At 35.6% G+C, this 18364-nt stretch overlaps 1 protein-coding gene across 3 annotated transcripts in view; it reads left to right on the top strand.

Moving 5' to 3' along the window:
* The window catches only part of LOC113228144 (tyrosine-protein phosphatase 69D-like), a 50163-nt gene that overhangs the window by 6236 nt on the left and 25563 nt on the right, over positions 1-18364 (top strand). For all 3 annotated transcript variants that reach the window (XR_003310273.1, XM_026461333.1, XM_026461332.1), the window contains exons 3-12: positions 500-762; positions 1376-2094; positions 3035-3214; positions 6726-6832; positions 7678-7822; positions 9058-9143; positions 10717-10857; positions 13364-13612; positions 14002-14093; positions 17502-17611. Coding sequence is in view for 2 of the 3 variants with exons in the window: in XM_026461333.1 (XP_026317118.1) it covers positions 500-762; positions 1376-2094; positions 3035-3214; positions 6726-6832; positions 7678-7822; positions 9058-9143; positions 10717-10857; positions 13364-13612; positions 14002-14093; positions 17502-17611 (2092 nt within the window). In the remaining variant the exon portion in view is untranslated. The remainder of the gene's footprint in view (positions 1-499; positions 763-1375; positions 2095-3034; positions 3215-6725; positions 6833-7677; positions 7823-9057; positions 9144-10716; positions 10858-13363; positions 13613-14001; positions 14094-17501; positions 17612-18364) is intronic.

The raw sequence follows: 18364 nt of genomic DNA, 5'->3' as shown, positions 1-18364 counted from the left end.
GTTAGTTTACGGTTTAATATTTATAAATGTAATAGAATAAAATATAATGAAAAATGAAATTAAAATTGAAATAAAATAACATTAAAAACTGAAAATTGAAATATTATAATAAAATCACATTGAAATTATAATAAAACAAAATAAAATAAAAGAGAAAACAAAAATTATACTTATGTTATACCAATATAAAAATTTTATATTTTGGCACATTTAATGGAACAAAAAAGTGAGAATTTAAAATAGTAATGTTTATATTGAAATAAATAAGAATAAGACGACATACAGTAGCAGTTAAATTAACATCGACTTACAGTCTTAACTAAAGTTTAAAAAATGTACAAGAAAGGAAAACCGACCTCTATAAATTAATGAATAAAATGACAATCGACTTTTATTTTTTCAAATTAAATCTAAAATAAATGGGGATCTTCTAATGTTCCGCTAAATTTGCCAGTGTGTTTAGTTTCTACCATTTTAAATAAAAAATTTCTACCAACAGGAAAATTGTTATAACTAAGTCACTACACAAAGATGAAGATGGTACTCAATACATGGAGTCCTTATTGACAATCATCAAAACCAATAAGGCCAACACTGGCGACTATATTTGTGAAGCTAAACTTGGTAATGTTACACACAAAGAAAAGGTGACACTGGACGTCACATTTCCAGCGGAATTTATTCCTACAAATGTCACTTACTATGTAAATGCCACGCAAGAGGACAAGGAAAACAGTGTCAAAATGGAATGTGTCTTTAAAAGTATGTACCTTAATGTGACGCCACTATTCGAATTTTTATATTTTTTCTATTTCAATCATAATAACATATGCGCTCCATATACGTTTCTACTGTTATGCATGCGCTGAGAGATCAAACGCATTCGTATACCTAAGGATACAATATCCAATCAAAAGTGCAGATTCTATACTCGTGAGTAGTGTCGGATAAAAAGTATCTTACTCATATATATAATAATATATAAGTATTTTTGACCTACTAAGACGCAATAAAACACCAATGAATCAATCAACGTTTTTTATTAAAGTATTTGTTACATTAAAAAATTCCAATGTAATGTTGTTGCTGAAATTGCGCTAGCATGATATGAAATAGAATTCACATTGAAATCTTTAGGCCTTCGACTAAGTGGAAGTTTACTGAAACGATAAAAAGTATTTGATACCATAAAGTATCGATAATTTCCGTGTCCTTATTTATAACATGCACGACAGTATTTGTGTCTTTGGATATGCTTTTGGGCATCGAAAAATACCATTGTTTTCCTAATGTTTTTACTTTAAAAATAATTATAATCTATATCTAACTCTAAATTCAAATTACGCTTTTCATAACCTTCTTATTACTTTTTCAGCCTACAACATTCCTGAAAACGTAGTATGGCAGAGAATTGGAGATGATTCTACTTACTCGCGGAATTTTACAGTAATTAACGAAACACACATTCAAAGCATACTCGCCATTAATAAGGTAGTGCCGCACCAAAACGGCACATACGAATGTAAATTAAACGACACAGTCTCAGGAGTAGTCATTGGAAAAGTTGACCTAATAGTGTATGGCGACCCTAAAATCTTGATAGACTCTGTCATTGGTATAAACAGGACAGAATTATATTTCAACTGGACTGTCGATCCGTTCAATTCCGAAATTGACAAGTATGAAGTCAGCTTTGCAACCCCACCGGAAGGTTTTGTATATTTCTTCACAAGACCAGAAAAAAATGCTACATCTTTTGTTTTGACCAACTTGAAACCGTCTACAGAGTACACGGTAAAAGTGACAGTGCACACAAAACATGGAAGTGCTACTTCTAAAGTGAAATCCGGCAAAACATTGGATGTGGAACCAAATTTCGTACCAGTAATAGATATTAAAGGGTTTTCTGCTACTTCAGTCACAATTGACTGGGCTTCCCCACCTGAAGATATAGCTAATCTTATTCACTATTATCTTTTGGAGGCTAAAAAGAAAGACGGTGGAACTCCAAGAAAAGCATACCATTCACGAGATTCAAGAAATCTTCCTTATATGTTTGATAACCTGGAACCTCACAGCACTTATATTTTTAAGGTAAAAGTTGTTGGTGTAACCTTTAACTGACTTTTCCATTTGATGACTAGTCGATAAATTTATGAAGGCTGTAAATCGTCTAAACTTGTAGGAACCATGACTATTTTCTATGGAAATACTGTTCAATGGGGTAAATGTACAAACTAAAATAATCATAATCTATAGAACAGTGAAAGGAAATTTTTTAAATCGTCTCAACGGCAGACCAGCCGCATAAGGCGAAATATTTTTTTTATATATTTATATCTTGTCTTGGATTCAAGGCCTTCAATCGAAAAGTATACATATTAAAACGGCTCAATATCATAAATCAATGGTTATATGATCTGTTACCTTTTTTCATTAGGAAATGAAACTATTTTTCCGGATTTAAATCGCGTATATTTGTTTTTCAAACAAACCAACGTTTCGGGCCCTTTACAGGTCCCATGGTCACGGTTGACCTTGTTGGTTGGTTTTTGTCATTATTTTAAATGGCAATATGAAACAGATACACCATATGAATGCTACCTAGCTGTCTTTCATCTTGTTCGATTAGCAATGCTACGCAGAACTTATCATAAAGATCTGAGGGGCACTGCCACTGCACCTGTCACCCTGAGACATAAGTTTTTAATTATGTAGTTTTTATATTATATCATATGTATGTTAGTCCTTAAGTTATATATTATATGGACCATAAGTTGCCAGACCCAATAAAAAAAAAATAAGTTGACAAGTCCCGTGTACCAGCAATGTCAACAGCACCCTTACCCTTCAAAACCGAAACGCAGTAATGCTTACGTTACTGCTTAACAGCAGAAATAGGTAAGGTGGCAGTACTTCTCCGGACGAACTCTTTCACAGTAAGCTCTACTGTTACTAAAAGCTCTACTATTTCGTTACATTTTACATTATGTTGAGTGTGTGCCTTATTATTACTATTATTATATTTACGTAGGTAAGAGCATGCCAAGACTACACAAAGAAGTGTTGGGACTGGTCTGACGAGATGGAAGCAGCCACTTTAGACGGTACACCTGGCAAACCGAGCGATCCGAGAGCCAATTGTTCGGCGACACAGATGGACCTTACGTGGGGCCCGCCGATAAAACCAAACGCTGAGATCAAGGGATACATGGTAAGTTCACTTATAACTATAACAGTCCGTCTTTTTTTTAAAGATGGAATAAAATTACAGTCTTCGCGGAAGTGTTGCCCGCTTGCAAGCAGCTAGTAATTGCAATCAATAAATATTCTATCGACTGTCAACTGAATGTTGATTACACTTATGTAATAAATCGCCGAACTTGTTTCATTTGAATCATCATGAGCCCATTATTCGTCCAACTGCTGTGTACAGGTTCGTTTGGATGTCAATTTTTGTAAGTTCATACATGCATACACTCCATTTACATTTAAGCGGAGACGTGTTTTAAAGGTCTGTCCTTATTAATATGTATATGAATAAAAATTTATTTCTATACTGGTAGGCCGACTGTCCAAATAAGAACAATCAAGGCAATAACGCAATTAATAATCTTTAAAACGTCGTTACATTCACAATTCTCACATTTTTGGCTATTGCCTTCTTTCACAATCTATCGATAAAACTGTCGACAACTACTACATGACTATTTGAAATTTTATGACAATTGGCAACCCTGCAAATGTCAATTTACTCCGTCTTCAAAAAAGACAGACTGTCAGACCAAGTCACTAATAAATAAAGAAGAAGAAAAAAAACAGAAAAAAAACAAAGAACAAACAAAAAAGACAAAGAAAAAATGAAGACTTCTGATTGAAAGATTCTCACAGGACATTGGCGCAATCGCCATTTTTTTTGTATAATTTTTATAATAATATTAAACTACCGTACATAGTTATTTTTACTTGACATTGGCAAAATCATTGATTATTTCGATGGAGCCATAACATTTAAAAGAAGAAGAAGAAGAAGACAGACTGTAGTCATGCAAAACGTGTTAGGCATGTAAGAAACTAATGAACCAGCCAAGTGAATTTCGAAGCGTAGAGTTTATTTATTTATTTATTCTTGGAAAACTAACAGCTTCTTACATTTAATAAAAACAGGAATATAAACATAAAGCCAACCACAGGTTTCCACCTATATCGTCAAACAAATCATACACGAGCATTAAACAAACGAACAATAAAAAGTATTTCTTAACATCGTGCACTTACATAAATATAATAACCCAATACCTGTGCTAATCATAATTTATTTAATAAACTTAGGTAAATAGAATCTCCAAGAGTTTACGCTTTAGCACATCAACATTACAATTGAACATATCAACTTTAAGGTCATGATTGCTCAGCACACTATCCAAGCTCTTGCTAGGTCTACACACAAAATTATTGTCTATAGTTAGTCCTCGCTAAGGGAACTGCAATAGGGTGATAGTGTCTCATAGAACTAGTAGGAACAATAAACGAAATATCACCCAATAAGTCAAAGCAAACATTACCATTTATAACGTTTAGAATATGTGCAATATCAAAGATTTTTCGTCGAATATTTAGAGGCAATAGATTCAGATCCTTGCAGAGAAGTGGGTAGTTGCATGAATTATATGACCAACACAGAGCTTTATGAATTTACGAAACCACTTCCTATGCTCTAGCCAAATTCGATGTAGAATAAATATCAACAAACAAAAACATATGATCTTGGTACTTAATGTAAAGGGCTGGTGTACGCAACTCGGCGTCTAGGCGCCTATTTTGCTTGTGATGGGTCTTACTCGTGCCGCCGAAGCTCCTCCAGGAATCTCAGCAACCGCCTTCGTTTGCTGAAAACTAGGGGCAGCGACCTCGGCACACAGAGGTGCTTTGCCCTGTAGTTGGCCATGCCGGAGCACTAGTAGGCGCCATGCACGCTCTGCATAGAGGGTTGTCTGTGAGACCTAAATTAAAAAGGTGTTTATTGTATGGACCATAACCCGTTAGGGCAGCAGTTATGGGTGCGAAACTCTTGCCTTTTAAGTTTGATTAATTTTCGAGATAGGCTGGCGTTAAGCATTGGGAGTGCTTCCCTTGCCTGCCTATAAACAGTAAGCATTGTCCATATGTTATTATGAGAAGATTTTGTACCTTTGTTTATAGTTGTTCATGACCATTTGCAGGGGAGGGTCACTATGGATTCTGGTCCTACAGCGTCCGTCTCCGACCTTTTTTTAGTCATTATATCTGCTGCGTCCTTGCCACGTGAGCAGCTGTCCTTTAATCCAGTGTAGAATTACGTGGTTATGTATACATACCTCCATGAGTGCTTGATGGCATTCATAAATAAGCCCTGTATTAATGTCATAGCTGCTCAGTGCTTGAAGTACTGACAAGCTGTCGGAGAGTATACGGATGGAGTGATTCTTTACTCTTCTCGCTATGATTGCTTCTGTTGCCAACTTGATACCCATACATTCAGTCTGCAATACTGTGTTGTGGTGACCATAGGGTGTTGATCTCCTGATATTGAGATCTTCTGAGAATACCGCAGTACCTGTTCCTGAACATATGATTTTTAGATATTTTCGCAGTTATAACAAATTTAATATTTTTCCTCTAAATTCGATTAGACTCATTATAGACGAATTTTGCTTAAATTTTCAAAACACTAGTAATTAATTCGAAACCAACATAATAATTACAAGTATTAATTATTTAGGCACAGTGTCATCCCATTTTTTTTAATTGAAGGGAGACGAGAGCTTTGTGCACTTTTGTAATAGGTACATCTGTAAATAAACTAGAACCATTAAAACCCTTACAGTGTTCAAAACAATAGCTGCATTTTAATTTAACCGCATTATTAACTTGCGTTAACGTTTCACGAAACGTAACGTATTAGCTTATTGGTAATTTTGACAAATGAACAAAAATATATCGAGTTCTTAGGTTTTCGCGATTGTTACACATAGGAAATGAAACTATTTTTCCGGATTTAAATCGCGTATATTTGTTTTTTCAAACAAACCGACGCTTCCGATTGATGACGAGTCAACCGTGACCATGGGACCTGTAAAGGGCCCGAAACGTTTGGTTTGTTTGAAAAAAATAAATATACGCGATTTAAATCCGGAAATATAGTTTCATTTCCTATGAACAAAAATAATTAAAAAATGTTAAAATAATTTAGCAATGTTTATAATGGTAACCTATCACAAACTCGAATTTATTTTTTCCGAAATAACGTTTGTTCGAACTTTCATTACACCGAAAACCGAATTATAACGAAACCGTTGTTCTTTCAGGATATGTTGGATGTTTATCGCAAAGCCACGATTAGGTTCGGTTAGGTTAGGTTAAGGTAGGTTTAAAAGCATTTTCCTCTCAAAATTACTTTCGAAGTTATGAAACTTCGAGCCAACGTTATTTCTGGAAAATGTAATTTCGAATTCTGATAGGTAACCGTTTATAATAATTGGATAATTTTACATAACCCAATTACCTACGTACTTATTTAAATTCCAATTAGGCGAGTAAGTGTGGGCAGAGCTAGAGCCCACGACCTAAAAATGTTCTTTGTGCCTGAAATTATAGCTACGTTTTCTTTTTAAACATTCCATATCGAATTTGGCTAATACGAGTATAATTCATTGTATTTTTCTCTTATGCTTATTATTTTACAGATGGAGCTGACTGGAGTAAGAGAGTATAAAGAAAACAAAAATAAAATTAAAAAGGAGACCTGGGGTCCTTTATCAAGATTCATGAGTAACGAGTCCAGAACAGCCAGGTAAATATTAAAGCTCTCTAAAGTAGAACATCATCCACCGGCCAGCACAAAGGATCTCCGAACGACAGACAGATTAAGCTTTTTCTGACGAATGATAGTTTTATCCCACAAAAAAAGTCTCTACGGATGCAAGCCGATATCAGAAGTTCGGAAAGTTGCCATACACATTTTTTAAAATTGAAATCTTGACTCTAAACTGTATCTATCTATCTATATTTTCGAAAGTTGCATAATTTGTAAGAAAATTTCCTCAGTTTTTTTTATACACAAATAAGCGCGCTTTTGACCTCCATCTCACCTACTGGACAGCGACCATGAGGTCGACGACGTAGCAAGCACACCTAAATAATGCCTATTCACTCTTGCCTTGAAAAGGTCCAAGTCATAGCGTTCGGCGAACAAGTCCGCAGGCAAAGAATTCCACCCCATAGCCATAGTGGAAGCAAAACGCTTCCTACGAATCCCGGGAATATCCACAACATGGTGAAACCCCAGCCCACGTGTAGTCCCCCGATGATGGAAAGGGGAAGGTGGAATCAAAGTATGCAATTCTATTGCACACTCTTCGTGATATGTTGTGTAGAATACCGATAGGCAGGCAACTTAACGGCGTTACGTTTCTAATAAGATGGTTAATGAAGAGATAAGAAAAATACAAAGCATTCATATTTTGTCCTCTTTGTAGTTTACTAAACGTGTAGACAATGCTTTGAGAAATTTACTTAAGGTTATCTTTTATATTGTTGTGTTGTTTTTTATCGGTTTACACAAATGTAATATACATACACGATGAAACTGAAAAGTGTATTGTATTAACTTTCATTTTGCTTTAATTGCCTCAACAGATTTGAAGAACTGTTCCCAAATGCAATATACACGGTGAAATTGAGTGCGGTAACCCGAACTAGAAGGCGGGGTGAGGAGGAGATTGCAGTGTGTCATACGCAGGTTGCTGCCCCAGATAGAAAACCAGGAGCCAAGTGGTCCAAGGTAGGTTACCAGTCTAAATATTATTTAAGATAATGTTAATGTGTTATATACACACTTTCACAGTACCACATACCACAAACTTACCTTAAATAATTATGTAACAAAGTTGTCTTTGATATGAATAGAATTGATAGTAATAATGTGTGCAAAACAATCACACCAAATACATCTTGGTTAGGTAGTGTTTTGATTTATCTGTCTGGATTTTATTGTTTTCTTGGGGTAAAGTTTTTCTAATGATATGTTAAATAACGATGAAAGCCCCTAAATAAATAAAGAACAAAAAAAATACAGCTTTTCAATTTAGGGAATTCCCTACACTATCCAGAACACTCAGATCGCAACTAATTTAGAAAAGTGGTTGACACGCCATGCAAAATGTAACAAAAATGTGTAATTTGGGATTGCATAAACAATTTTAAAGCTATATATTTCATTTTGTGCAGTAACAACAAAGAACGTTTTGTGTGAAGTCAAACCAATATTTGTTGATGATATTCAATAAAATAAATTTAGCAATTAATATAGCGATATTTCTGTCAGTCTTCTGGTGGCTGTAAAGGTACCTGGGTGAGTGAAGAAACTCATGAGTATCACACAGGTAGCGCCACGACAAAAAGGCTATTTAAACCCCATAAAAAGATATAAGCAGTCACAGAGAAATTCGTAAGAAGCCGACTCGATCTGTAGCTCTATTGTTATGAGCGGTAGCCACGGTGAGGCAACAGACATTAGGCTTTGTTCCCAATATAACAGCTCATCTAACTTCATTTGCAATTTAAGATATTAATATTGTTGTTGTACTGTATAAATTCGTCTTTTCAACTGCTAAAACTTGCTAAGTAACTTGCTGCGGAGGCTATTACTACCCTTGGACCAAGCCATATTACTGCTATCCAGGCCACCAGCACCAGCAGCGCTATTAGAATACTACTTCGTAGGACCAGCTATCATTATCCTAATAGGACCTCGACTGCATATCGATTCTCTGGATCTTAACTAATGGCATTCTCTGATCCCTATGGTCGCCCTCCACTCAAACCCCTGCAGCCCTTCCTCTGCCACCTCTACATAGATATCCTTTACACCTTCAGTACAAGTGGCGTGTTTCATTCCAAATAAATTTTCGACTTCATGATACTCTTATCTTCTATCTAAGTTAGCAATACATATTGCGTAAACTTACCAACAGTATTGCCGACCTGGTTAATCCTATATATACATTACTTTTTCAGTTTTTCGACAAAGAAAGCAATAAATATCTATTTCAAACACAATTGACAAAGGTCCCTGAGAGGAATGGCCCTTTATGCTGTTACAGGTACGTTACATTTATCGATATATTTAGTCTATCACTATCGCATTGCAGTTTGTTATTAAAGAATTTTTAAACATTAATTACTTCACTATTTTAAGGCCAATAGGGGAACTGTGAGATTGGGAGATTACGTAAACTCTTGTCTAAGAGTTTTCTATACTATTTTCATATTAAAATAAAAATATATATCAAACTGTTAATTTAAAAAATGTATTTTTTCAGAATTGATGAAAAACGAATTACTCACTTCCCGTGAAAGATTATTAAAATTTATGTATATAATAAAGTTTATTAGTAGAGAAAACATTAATTGCACATTCAGATTCTGAAATTGCAGTTGTGCAATTTCTCATAAACATTTTTTGATATCCGTTCCTTATAATTTAATAGGTCCTCTTCTATCTGAAAAAAAAAAAATATTTTGTGAGTTCAAGGCATGTTTAATGATACTAAGCAGCAAAACCCCAGAGCGTAATGTTTATGAATTTATAAGGTTTATAAATACTTAAGTGCCGCCAACAATTTTGTTTAAATATAAACACAAACAACGAATGTTTGTACCTGAACTAAATAGCTATTAAACATTAAAAGTACGTAAAGATTTGAGTATTTGCATTTAAATGAAATTCACATAATATATATATATATATATAGAGTAATCTTTTGGGATCTTACTCGCAGCAACCACCATTTCTCTTTATTAAGGTCAGGAACGCAGGAAAAAATGTATATCTGGTCAGGTTATAACTTTATTTTTAAACAAAACATGAAGTAAAGTAGGGTCGATTAAAACTTAGTCGTCCCAAATCTTCATTGATATTATGTGATGTGTGCAAAACCAGGACGAACTATTACTACTAAAAACTACTAAACTTTAGATCAATAATTATTTCTAAAGTAACGATTAAGTCTGTCACTCACTGTCATAATTGATAAGGGCGTTTGCGTACTACGTCTGATGCGTATCAATTCCGAACTCGAAAAATGACGGCTCGAAATGTTGCAAGTGTGTCATTTTATCTCTAGATATAAAGCGATATCCGTATTTTCTCGGATTTTAATCGGACGTAGTGCACAAGCGACATCCCAATTCTCTTTGTATGATCTCGGATTCATTCAAAAATAAAATAATAAAAGAAAGAAACCATACTGTTTGAAATCCATTGCCGTTTATTTTTGGCTACTTTAAGGTTATGTGTAAATATAACATAATAATTTAGTTAATAATAAATTCTGAAAAAAAAAATAATATCGTGTTCAAGACAACCAAATCTCTAAATGGTTTCTTCTTTTATACCATCATCAATTTGAAATGTTGTCAATTGTTTCTTTTCTTAAAAAGCAGTGGCCCGCGTGTTTAAATCCGTAATGTGATAAACTTGCTACTCGTAAAATCTGGTTCATCCGTGCGCTAGTGGCCACCTTCATCGACTGTATTACTAGCGTTGTTATAATTTCTCCTAAAATTGTAAGTATAGCGTTATAATGATAAATCTAAAATTGACTCGTCATATTGCGATAAGTGTAGATAAATGTTGTTAATAATAATTTTGATTGAGTATATTATTTGTTCCAGAGTCCACGTGGTCCGTTTACCTCCCAAATACGACATGAAAGATCTAATGAAGTTTCCTCAAGAATTGGACGTAATAGAGTACGAAGAAGCGCATTCCGTACAACCCATGCTTGGGTCGTACATAACTGATATATTCACCAAGTAAGTTCTTGTGTTATACATCTGCCTGTCTGCCACTTTTTGGCAGAAACCATAAACTTTTTTCTATGTTGCTAAGTGACGGTTCGAACAAGTCGTGCGCCTGATAGTAAAGGACTGGCCTGTCCATAACAGTTGCAGTGCCACTCAGAGCTTTAAATCGCAAAGATCTGAGGTGCACTGCCTTTGCGCCCATCACCATAAGACATAAGTTGAAAAGTCATATGTGCCTATAATTTCACCAGCACCCGTACCCTTCAAAACCGGAACGCAGTAATGCTCATATTACTACTTAGCAGCAGAAATAAGTAAGGGGGCGGTACTACCCTGGATGAATGAGGCGGAAACGTTGGGGTCAACTCCTCCGGTTACAAAGATATTCAGAAGCGATATATGAGAAGATGTAGCATTGCGTCGTCTCAATGGGAAGATTTGGCAGTACTGCGCCCGATATAGCGGGGGATTATGGAGAGACAAGTCCACGAGTTTGAAGAGCAGCGAAAAGCTAATCTCGATGCTAAACGTGACGAAATAAAGACACCCCCAGCCTCCGCCATTAACTATGATTACGTTGGCGGTGTACTCACGAGCCCCCAATGTGCACGAGGCTTTATTAGTCACCTTCGAGCGCATTAGCGTCAACTCAATTAAGAGTCAAACTCATCGACTTGACCGAACCCGATCGGATGCATAGATACTTTTTCAAAATATGTTTGTAACCTGTAGGTACAACTACAATAAGAATGTGACAACCCTACGCACCGAGCGAAGTGTAAACATTTACGTGCCGAACAGGCGGAAGTGGCCCTTTACTCCGTCTAACCATTTATTATATTATACTTTTGACATAAGCGTGTTTATGAAGTTCCATAATTATTGACAAGCAACCATAGACAAAAAATGCAATAAATACTTCATGGACTCTGGTTTTTCTTACTACAGCCGACAGATTACTTCGTTGTTTAAGTTTTGGTACCGGTGTAATAAATTATAATAAAAATAAATAAATTTGAAATAATTATAATAAATTGTAAAGGTTTACTGTTCCGCCGAGGTCGCACGTTACCCCATTTCTTAATACCTAATACAGTGTTGAAAATGTCAATGTTAAATCAATTAAAGCTTTTTTTTATAAACTAACTTTGTTCGACGAATTCATTGTTTTTGAACGAGTTCAAATTACGATTAAAACTTCTTCATGAATAAAATCGATTGTTATAAGTAATGAAATCGGTAACACATTAGGACGTCACTAATTGATTACTAGTAGAGCTGTCAAAAGTAAAATAAATCGTTGGACGGACTATACTTGTCTTATTATATTATGTCCGATGGTCGAAATAGAGTTCCATATTATCGATTCATCCGAAGAACAGAGTCCGATGTGATTATACAGCGAAAAGAGGATAATTACATATTCTCGTTATTCAAACTAAGGTCTATCTATAGGTGTTTTCAGAATTTTTATATCTTATTTCGTTTCGGAAATATAAAATCGCACAACGCTTTGCAACGGTCGATCTCATATCCACAGCTAAGAACAAGGATCGAAATGTACAATGTCCTGAGAATAAGCAGTCTCGCACATAGATCTTTTGTTCTACGGATGAGTCGATATGAATATATAAATGTCTACATACCAACGTCTAAGGGTCGTATTCCAGAACTCTACTCAATACTCAAGTCAGGACTTGAGTATTGCAGTGAGCACTGAAAATCATACTCCAGTCCTTGCCATTAGGGTCGGTTTTCCAGTACTTGAAATCATTCTCAAATCTGCTCAAATCCTGACTTGAGCATTGAGTAGAGTTCTAGAATACGACACTTAGAGTGAATACCTCGTATGTAACTTTTTAGGACAAAGATAAAAATGTGGTGTAAAATGTAGTAAACACTATAAAGTTTGTAGTTAGCATTTTAATTAGTTAAATTATACCTCTCTCAGATACTATATTACTTTAATAATATATTTAGGCAAGTTGATAAGTTTTTTTCAACAAAAATCAGTAAAAACAAACTGTGAAAAAGCGTATGCGAGGTTTTCAGGCGACGATGTAGATACATGGGGTGACATGGAGTGATTAAAACCATAAAATATTTAATTTATTACTTTTCTAATTCCGGATTTCTGAAAATAGTATTTACTGCATCGTAGGACAAAACTGTTCACCTGGAAAGCTGAATTTGAATTTTAAAGCAATCCTAGACGCGAATTGGTTAAAACAAGCTTTTGCTTGTAGCTCTTAAAGTATGTTTATTTTGGCGGAAGATAAGTTTTTAAAATCCAAGTTCAGCTTCCTAGGTGAGCAGCTTTATTTTATGCAGTTAAACAATTCTAGGGAATCCGGAATTTAAAAAGTAATTAATATTTCGTGGTTTTCACCCCTCTGTCACTCCTTGTATCTATATGTACATTGACTATGTCTTAGGTTTTCATGCCTCCTTCCTTTCGTGTTCGAGTTTAAATGTTATTTATTGTTTCGTTTTTAAAGTGTTTTTTTTTCCACAGTGATGATTTTCCAGATAATGGCATCCTAACCCTAGTAATAGGCGACGGAAAGAGGCTTTACAACGAATCCAACCCTATATTAAAAAACGAAACCTGCCAGCGTTGTTTACTTCGCCCTGAACGCCAACATATTGTCGTACACCACACCACTACTACAGCTAAAGTCGTAACTACCACTGACGTTGACGATTTTTATACCACTGCTGACCCCGAGGAGGCAAAGAGAGATAGAAGAAAAAGGAATGCAGAGTAAGTAAAAGGTCCTTTTATAAATTCAAGTAATAGACATTAATCAATCATCTACAATCCAAATTAGAAATAATTTTCATAATATTAGTATATCCGAGTTCTTAGGTTTTCGCGATTGTTACACATAGGAAAATGTTTTTTTTTCTAATCTAAGTTAATGTTGGAAGTGTTATGTTCCGTATGTTACTTCTTTAAAATGCTACAATGTGTAATTGTCGTTCTACCAATCGATCTTATACCAAAAGGAAGAGCATTTTTCGAATGACCAATAGTATTGACTTATTTTAACTAAGTGACTTGGGGATGCAAGATAATCAATTACTATTGCTTGATGAAATACAGATACTCTCCGCTTTAGTAGATAATGGACCTTAAGAACATTGTTACAGTAACACCAGTGGGGGCAACAAGGAGTACGTGAACCCAAAGGACGGACCACTAGACTCCGAAGCGAACTATACATTCTTTGTTGAATTAATACGTAAGTAACATTATTTGAATAAAATTTGCACCGACTTATACAAAAGTAAGCCCGTTAGGTGGCTTTTGTGAACATCTGTTATTAAAACAATCTGCTAACTTGAATTTGGCATTCTGTGTATAATAATGATTATATACAATTTATACCATTTTTTACAACCGTTTTTATACCATTATCTCCTTTTTTTATTTTTTATCTTTGTTTATTTAGGAACTTTTATACAATGTATATGCCAGTTCCATTGTAGCCTAAACTATACCTTACAGGTCTGGGCGGCGCTGTTGGAGAGCCGATTCAATAAATAGTAATAGTCATTTTGCCTGTTTCGTGTGGGGATTGCTTAATATACAATTTATAGCACCTAAGGATGTTCGGTTGATCTGCAGGTCTCTCATCAACGCCGCCCTCTGTTGTTAGTACCAGACACATTCCAGTAACAAATGATATGCATCTTCTACTACTCCACATAACTCCATTATCTGCTTTGACTGCACTATTACATTAACACATTTGTACGTTCCACTGCTGGGCACGGGTCTCGTCTTAGGCGAGGGTTTAGGCAGGTTCGGGACTTAACACGTTTTCCGAGGGTTATGAACCTTCTACGACACGCAGGTTTTTATCACAATGTTTTCCTTCACCGAAAACTCGTGGTAAATTTCAAATTAAATTTCGCACACAAAGTTCAAGAAACCCAGAGGTGCGACTCCTGATTTATTTATTTTATTTATTACATATTGCTTACAGTCAACCCAAACGCAATAGTAAGACTTCAAGCTAAATGAACAAACAGTATTGAGTAAATTACAAAAATGAATAAAATACGAAAATTGATAAAATTATATTATTATGTAAATTATATAATATTTATATAGTATATTTATATATATTATATAAATTATATTATTGATAAATACAATACCATAAACAATAAGTTATTACAGATTAACATTATTGAAAAAATAGATAAAATCCAATTTGAATCTAGCACATTATAACTATTACTTAATACTGCTGTCTCCGAAAACGTGAATTTTGATTGTGAGCATGCAAAAAGGTCAAACGAGGAGTCAAAGTTAAGCAACTGATTTAGATACTTAAGTGCTCGGGGCAGAGGAGCCATCTCACTCACTCTATCGTGTGATAGGTACTGCAAATAACCTCATTCCATGAAGTAGCACCAGATTAGTTCTAAAAAGGTACCAAAAAGCCTACCCTGGACAACAAAATGGGTTGTATATTACTCCCCGTACCAGACTAAACATATAAGTTACAAGAGCCAGATTGCGTCTCACTTCTAGCATTCTATAATTTATCATACCTAAAATAAATGTTATGGGTTTAAGTAAGGGGTAATGTGGCTAATACGCACCCACTACAGAGGCTGTAAGTCAAACCATTGGGGCGCATTTTTTTTTTTAATAATAACAAATTTATATGGCAAATAAATAATACAACATGCATAGTGTACAGCAAGTAAGTATCAAAGAATGAGTAGATATGACCGCTGGTACTTAAAAAAGGAAAACCTGTGCTATAAGTACCAGCATACCTTCCAATAGCGTAGTAAAATTTACAATTTATTCCGTTATTTTACTTACAACACCACACATGAATTATTTTTATTTTTAAATTTACCATATAATTTTTATTGGCTATATTTAACTTTCACATTCAAACCAATATCCGCTTCTATGGTGATACTTTAATTTCATTAGTAAGGCATAACATCGAATCTTTCTCTCTAACTTTTTTCACTGTGCCAAAATGTCTTTGACTGAAGGGAATAGAAGATAAGAAGTCGCCACTAGAGTGCGCTGGCTTCGTATTTGCTTGGTCGCGGTACGGCAAGAGAACCTCGCCGCGACCACTTCGAGAAAAAGAAAAAAAGAAGATCGAAACGCCACGCTGTTCTTGCGGATGACGGACATTTTTTTCATTGAAAAACCGCATTAGGACGCGTTCCCACTATGTCGTGACGACAGATTGTCGTGCAGTTTACAGTGTTGTGGCTTGTATATTTAAATGAAGTTGTTCACATATAGCACGACACGATTAACTGTCGTCACAGTGGGAACAGCTAGAACGACTGTTGTCAGATGATAAAAAAATTCACGATAAAAACGTGACGACAGCTCCTATTGTCTTCACATTTTATTTATTCTGCTCCCTGCCCTCCCCTGTCGTACCCCGCGCCCTCTGCTCGCTTACAGTAGCGTTGGGTCGTAGCCAGAGATGGGCAAGGAGGCTGTCGTGAAACGATAAATTGTCGTCACGATTTAGTGGGAACAGCTAGTCACGACAGTCGTTCAACGATAATAAAACGTGACGACATATTCGTAGAACACGTCCTTATTTTAAGTGATTTGTTTGCGTGTGAATATTCCCCTAGCAACGCACACCTCCAGCGTATACGGCCCTAACGACGACTTCAAGGTCGGCACAGTTTTTCTTCATAATATTTCTTTCTATTTTTTAATCTTTATTTTCTCGATGCTATAGCCGTAAATTCGACTTTCGTTACCTTCTTCTAGAACCGCGCCTTACAGTCCACACCACCATCAAATTTAATAGGTTGCAAAACTTCCCAGCCGCTCAATTTTTTCATACATTATGCAAAAATAATAATAAGAACAAGTAGTAATTTGTGGAGAATAATTATTCGACACGAATTTCATGGCGCGGAGACCGCGTTGCCGCCGCTCAGCGACCGCGTGCATTTAACTGTCATGCCAAAGTACGCTCCATTTATTTAGCTTGTGCGTTTTTGGCGTACGCGGCGACCCGCGCGGTTGTATTATTCAAAGAAATTTCAATGTTATTACCTAGTAAATAGAATTCAGATTGGCATTAATGTGCGTGAAAGCGTGGTAACTGGGCTACCACGGCTTGATAGCCGAATGCACCTATCTGCATACTATATGCATACTTCAAATTAACCCTAAAAAAAAACTCCCTAACATCAACTTTCCCTAGTTAAAAAAATATAAATCGAGTGAAATTACTAAGTATATGGAAATTTAAAAAAAATACAAATGAAATCCTGTATCTTCCATTGACGGACGTCAACTTTTAGTTAACTGGTCCAGTACTGTATTATTATTGGGCATTGTCCTTTCATGGTGTATTCTGTATTGGTTACAAATGAGGAAAAAATGAAATGATCAGTATGCTAGGTACTCATGGTACGTTACATCACTACGCCGCTTCATAAAGATCTAAAACTAGATAGGCAGATAAGGTTATTTAAGACCCAATAAGGCAAATATTAACAACCGCACTATAGTACGCCTCATCGCCTTCTTCATCTCGCCAACCTCGGCGGGATCATTTAAGACTGTTCTCATACTATGAATACAACTGTTCTAATGACCATAAAGCTATTTCAGACATTTGTGTCACTTACAGCTGCCACTGAATCGATAGAACCGATGTACAGCGAGTACCAGAACATATTGCGGCCTGCGCCCAGTCCCATCGCGTCTACGCCCGCCTCCATACTCGAAATCGCACTGCAGGTATTTTTACATAAATAGCTATTTTCCTACAGATGTAAAAGAACTTTATTGTGATCGTTGTCATGATATGAAACAAGTTTGCACAAAACGCCAAAACAAAATATTATTTTAGTGCATCGTGTATATTAACCAGAAATAGAGACGAAATGTCTGAAGTGCTTTGCTATAATGGACGAAAATTGAAAAATTACATATTTAATATTTAATGATGAAATGTGATTCCGTTTGTTTTGTAATTGGATGTTTTGCTGTTTTTCCCACACCACCAAATGGAACAGCCCCCCATAGTTAGAGATATTATCTGTATTACAATAAATACAGAATGTTTTTTAAATATACATACACACACTAACTGCCTCCGTGGCCGAACGGTTACCATACCGGACTGCCACGCAGAGGTCCCAGGTTCGATTCCCGGGCCGGGAGAAATATTTGTATGGCCTACAATTATTTCTCTCGTGAGTTTGGGTGTAATTTGTGGTTGTCTATGTGTGTGTCCATGGCACCCGCGACACAGGGTTTCCCTAGTGCGGGGCTATGTTGAGTGTGTGCGTTATTATTTATTATTATTATTATTACACAGGACAGTTGTTGGCGCTATACTATTTCAGGTTTCTAATTTATGATTTCAGTGCAAATGAGAGTTGAAATTTAAAAGTGCTATAAGGCTCATTTGCCTGATGTGTTGCCCAACAATCTTTTTTGTCTCTATTTCTGATTATATACTCGATGTTTTAGTGTAACAATTTGCGC

The sequence above is a fragment of the Hyposmocoma kahamanoa genome, unplaced genomic scaffold, assembly GCF_003589595.1.
Source record: "Hyposmocoma kahamanoa isolate Upper Pololo Valley unplaced genomic scaffold, ASM358959v1 224, whole genome shotgun sequence".
Taxonomy (NCBI): Eukaryota; Metazoa; Arthropoda; class Insecta; order Lepidoptera; family Cosmopterigidae; genus Hyposmocoma; species Hyposmocoma kahamanoa.
This window is presented reverse-complemented; position numbering and strand designations above follow the sequence as displayed.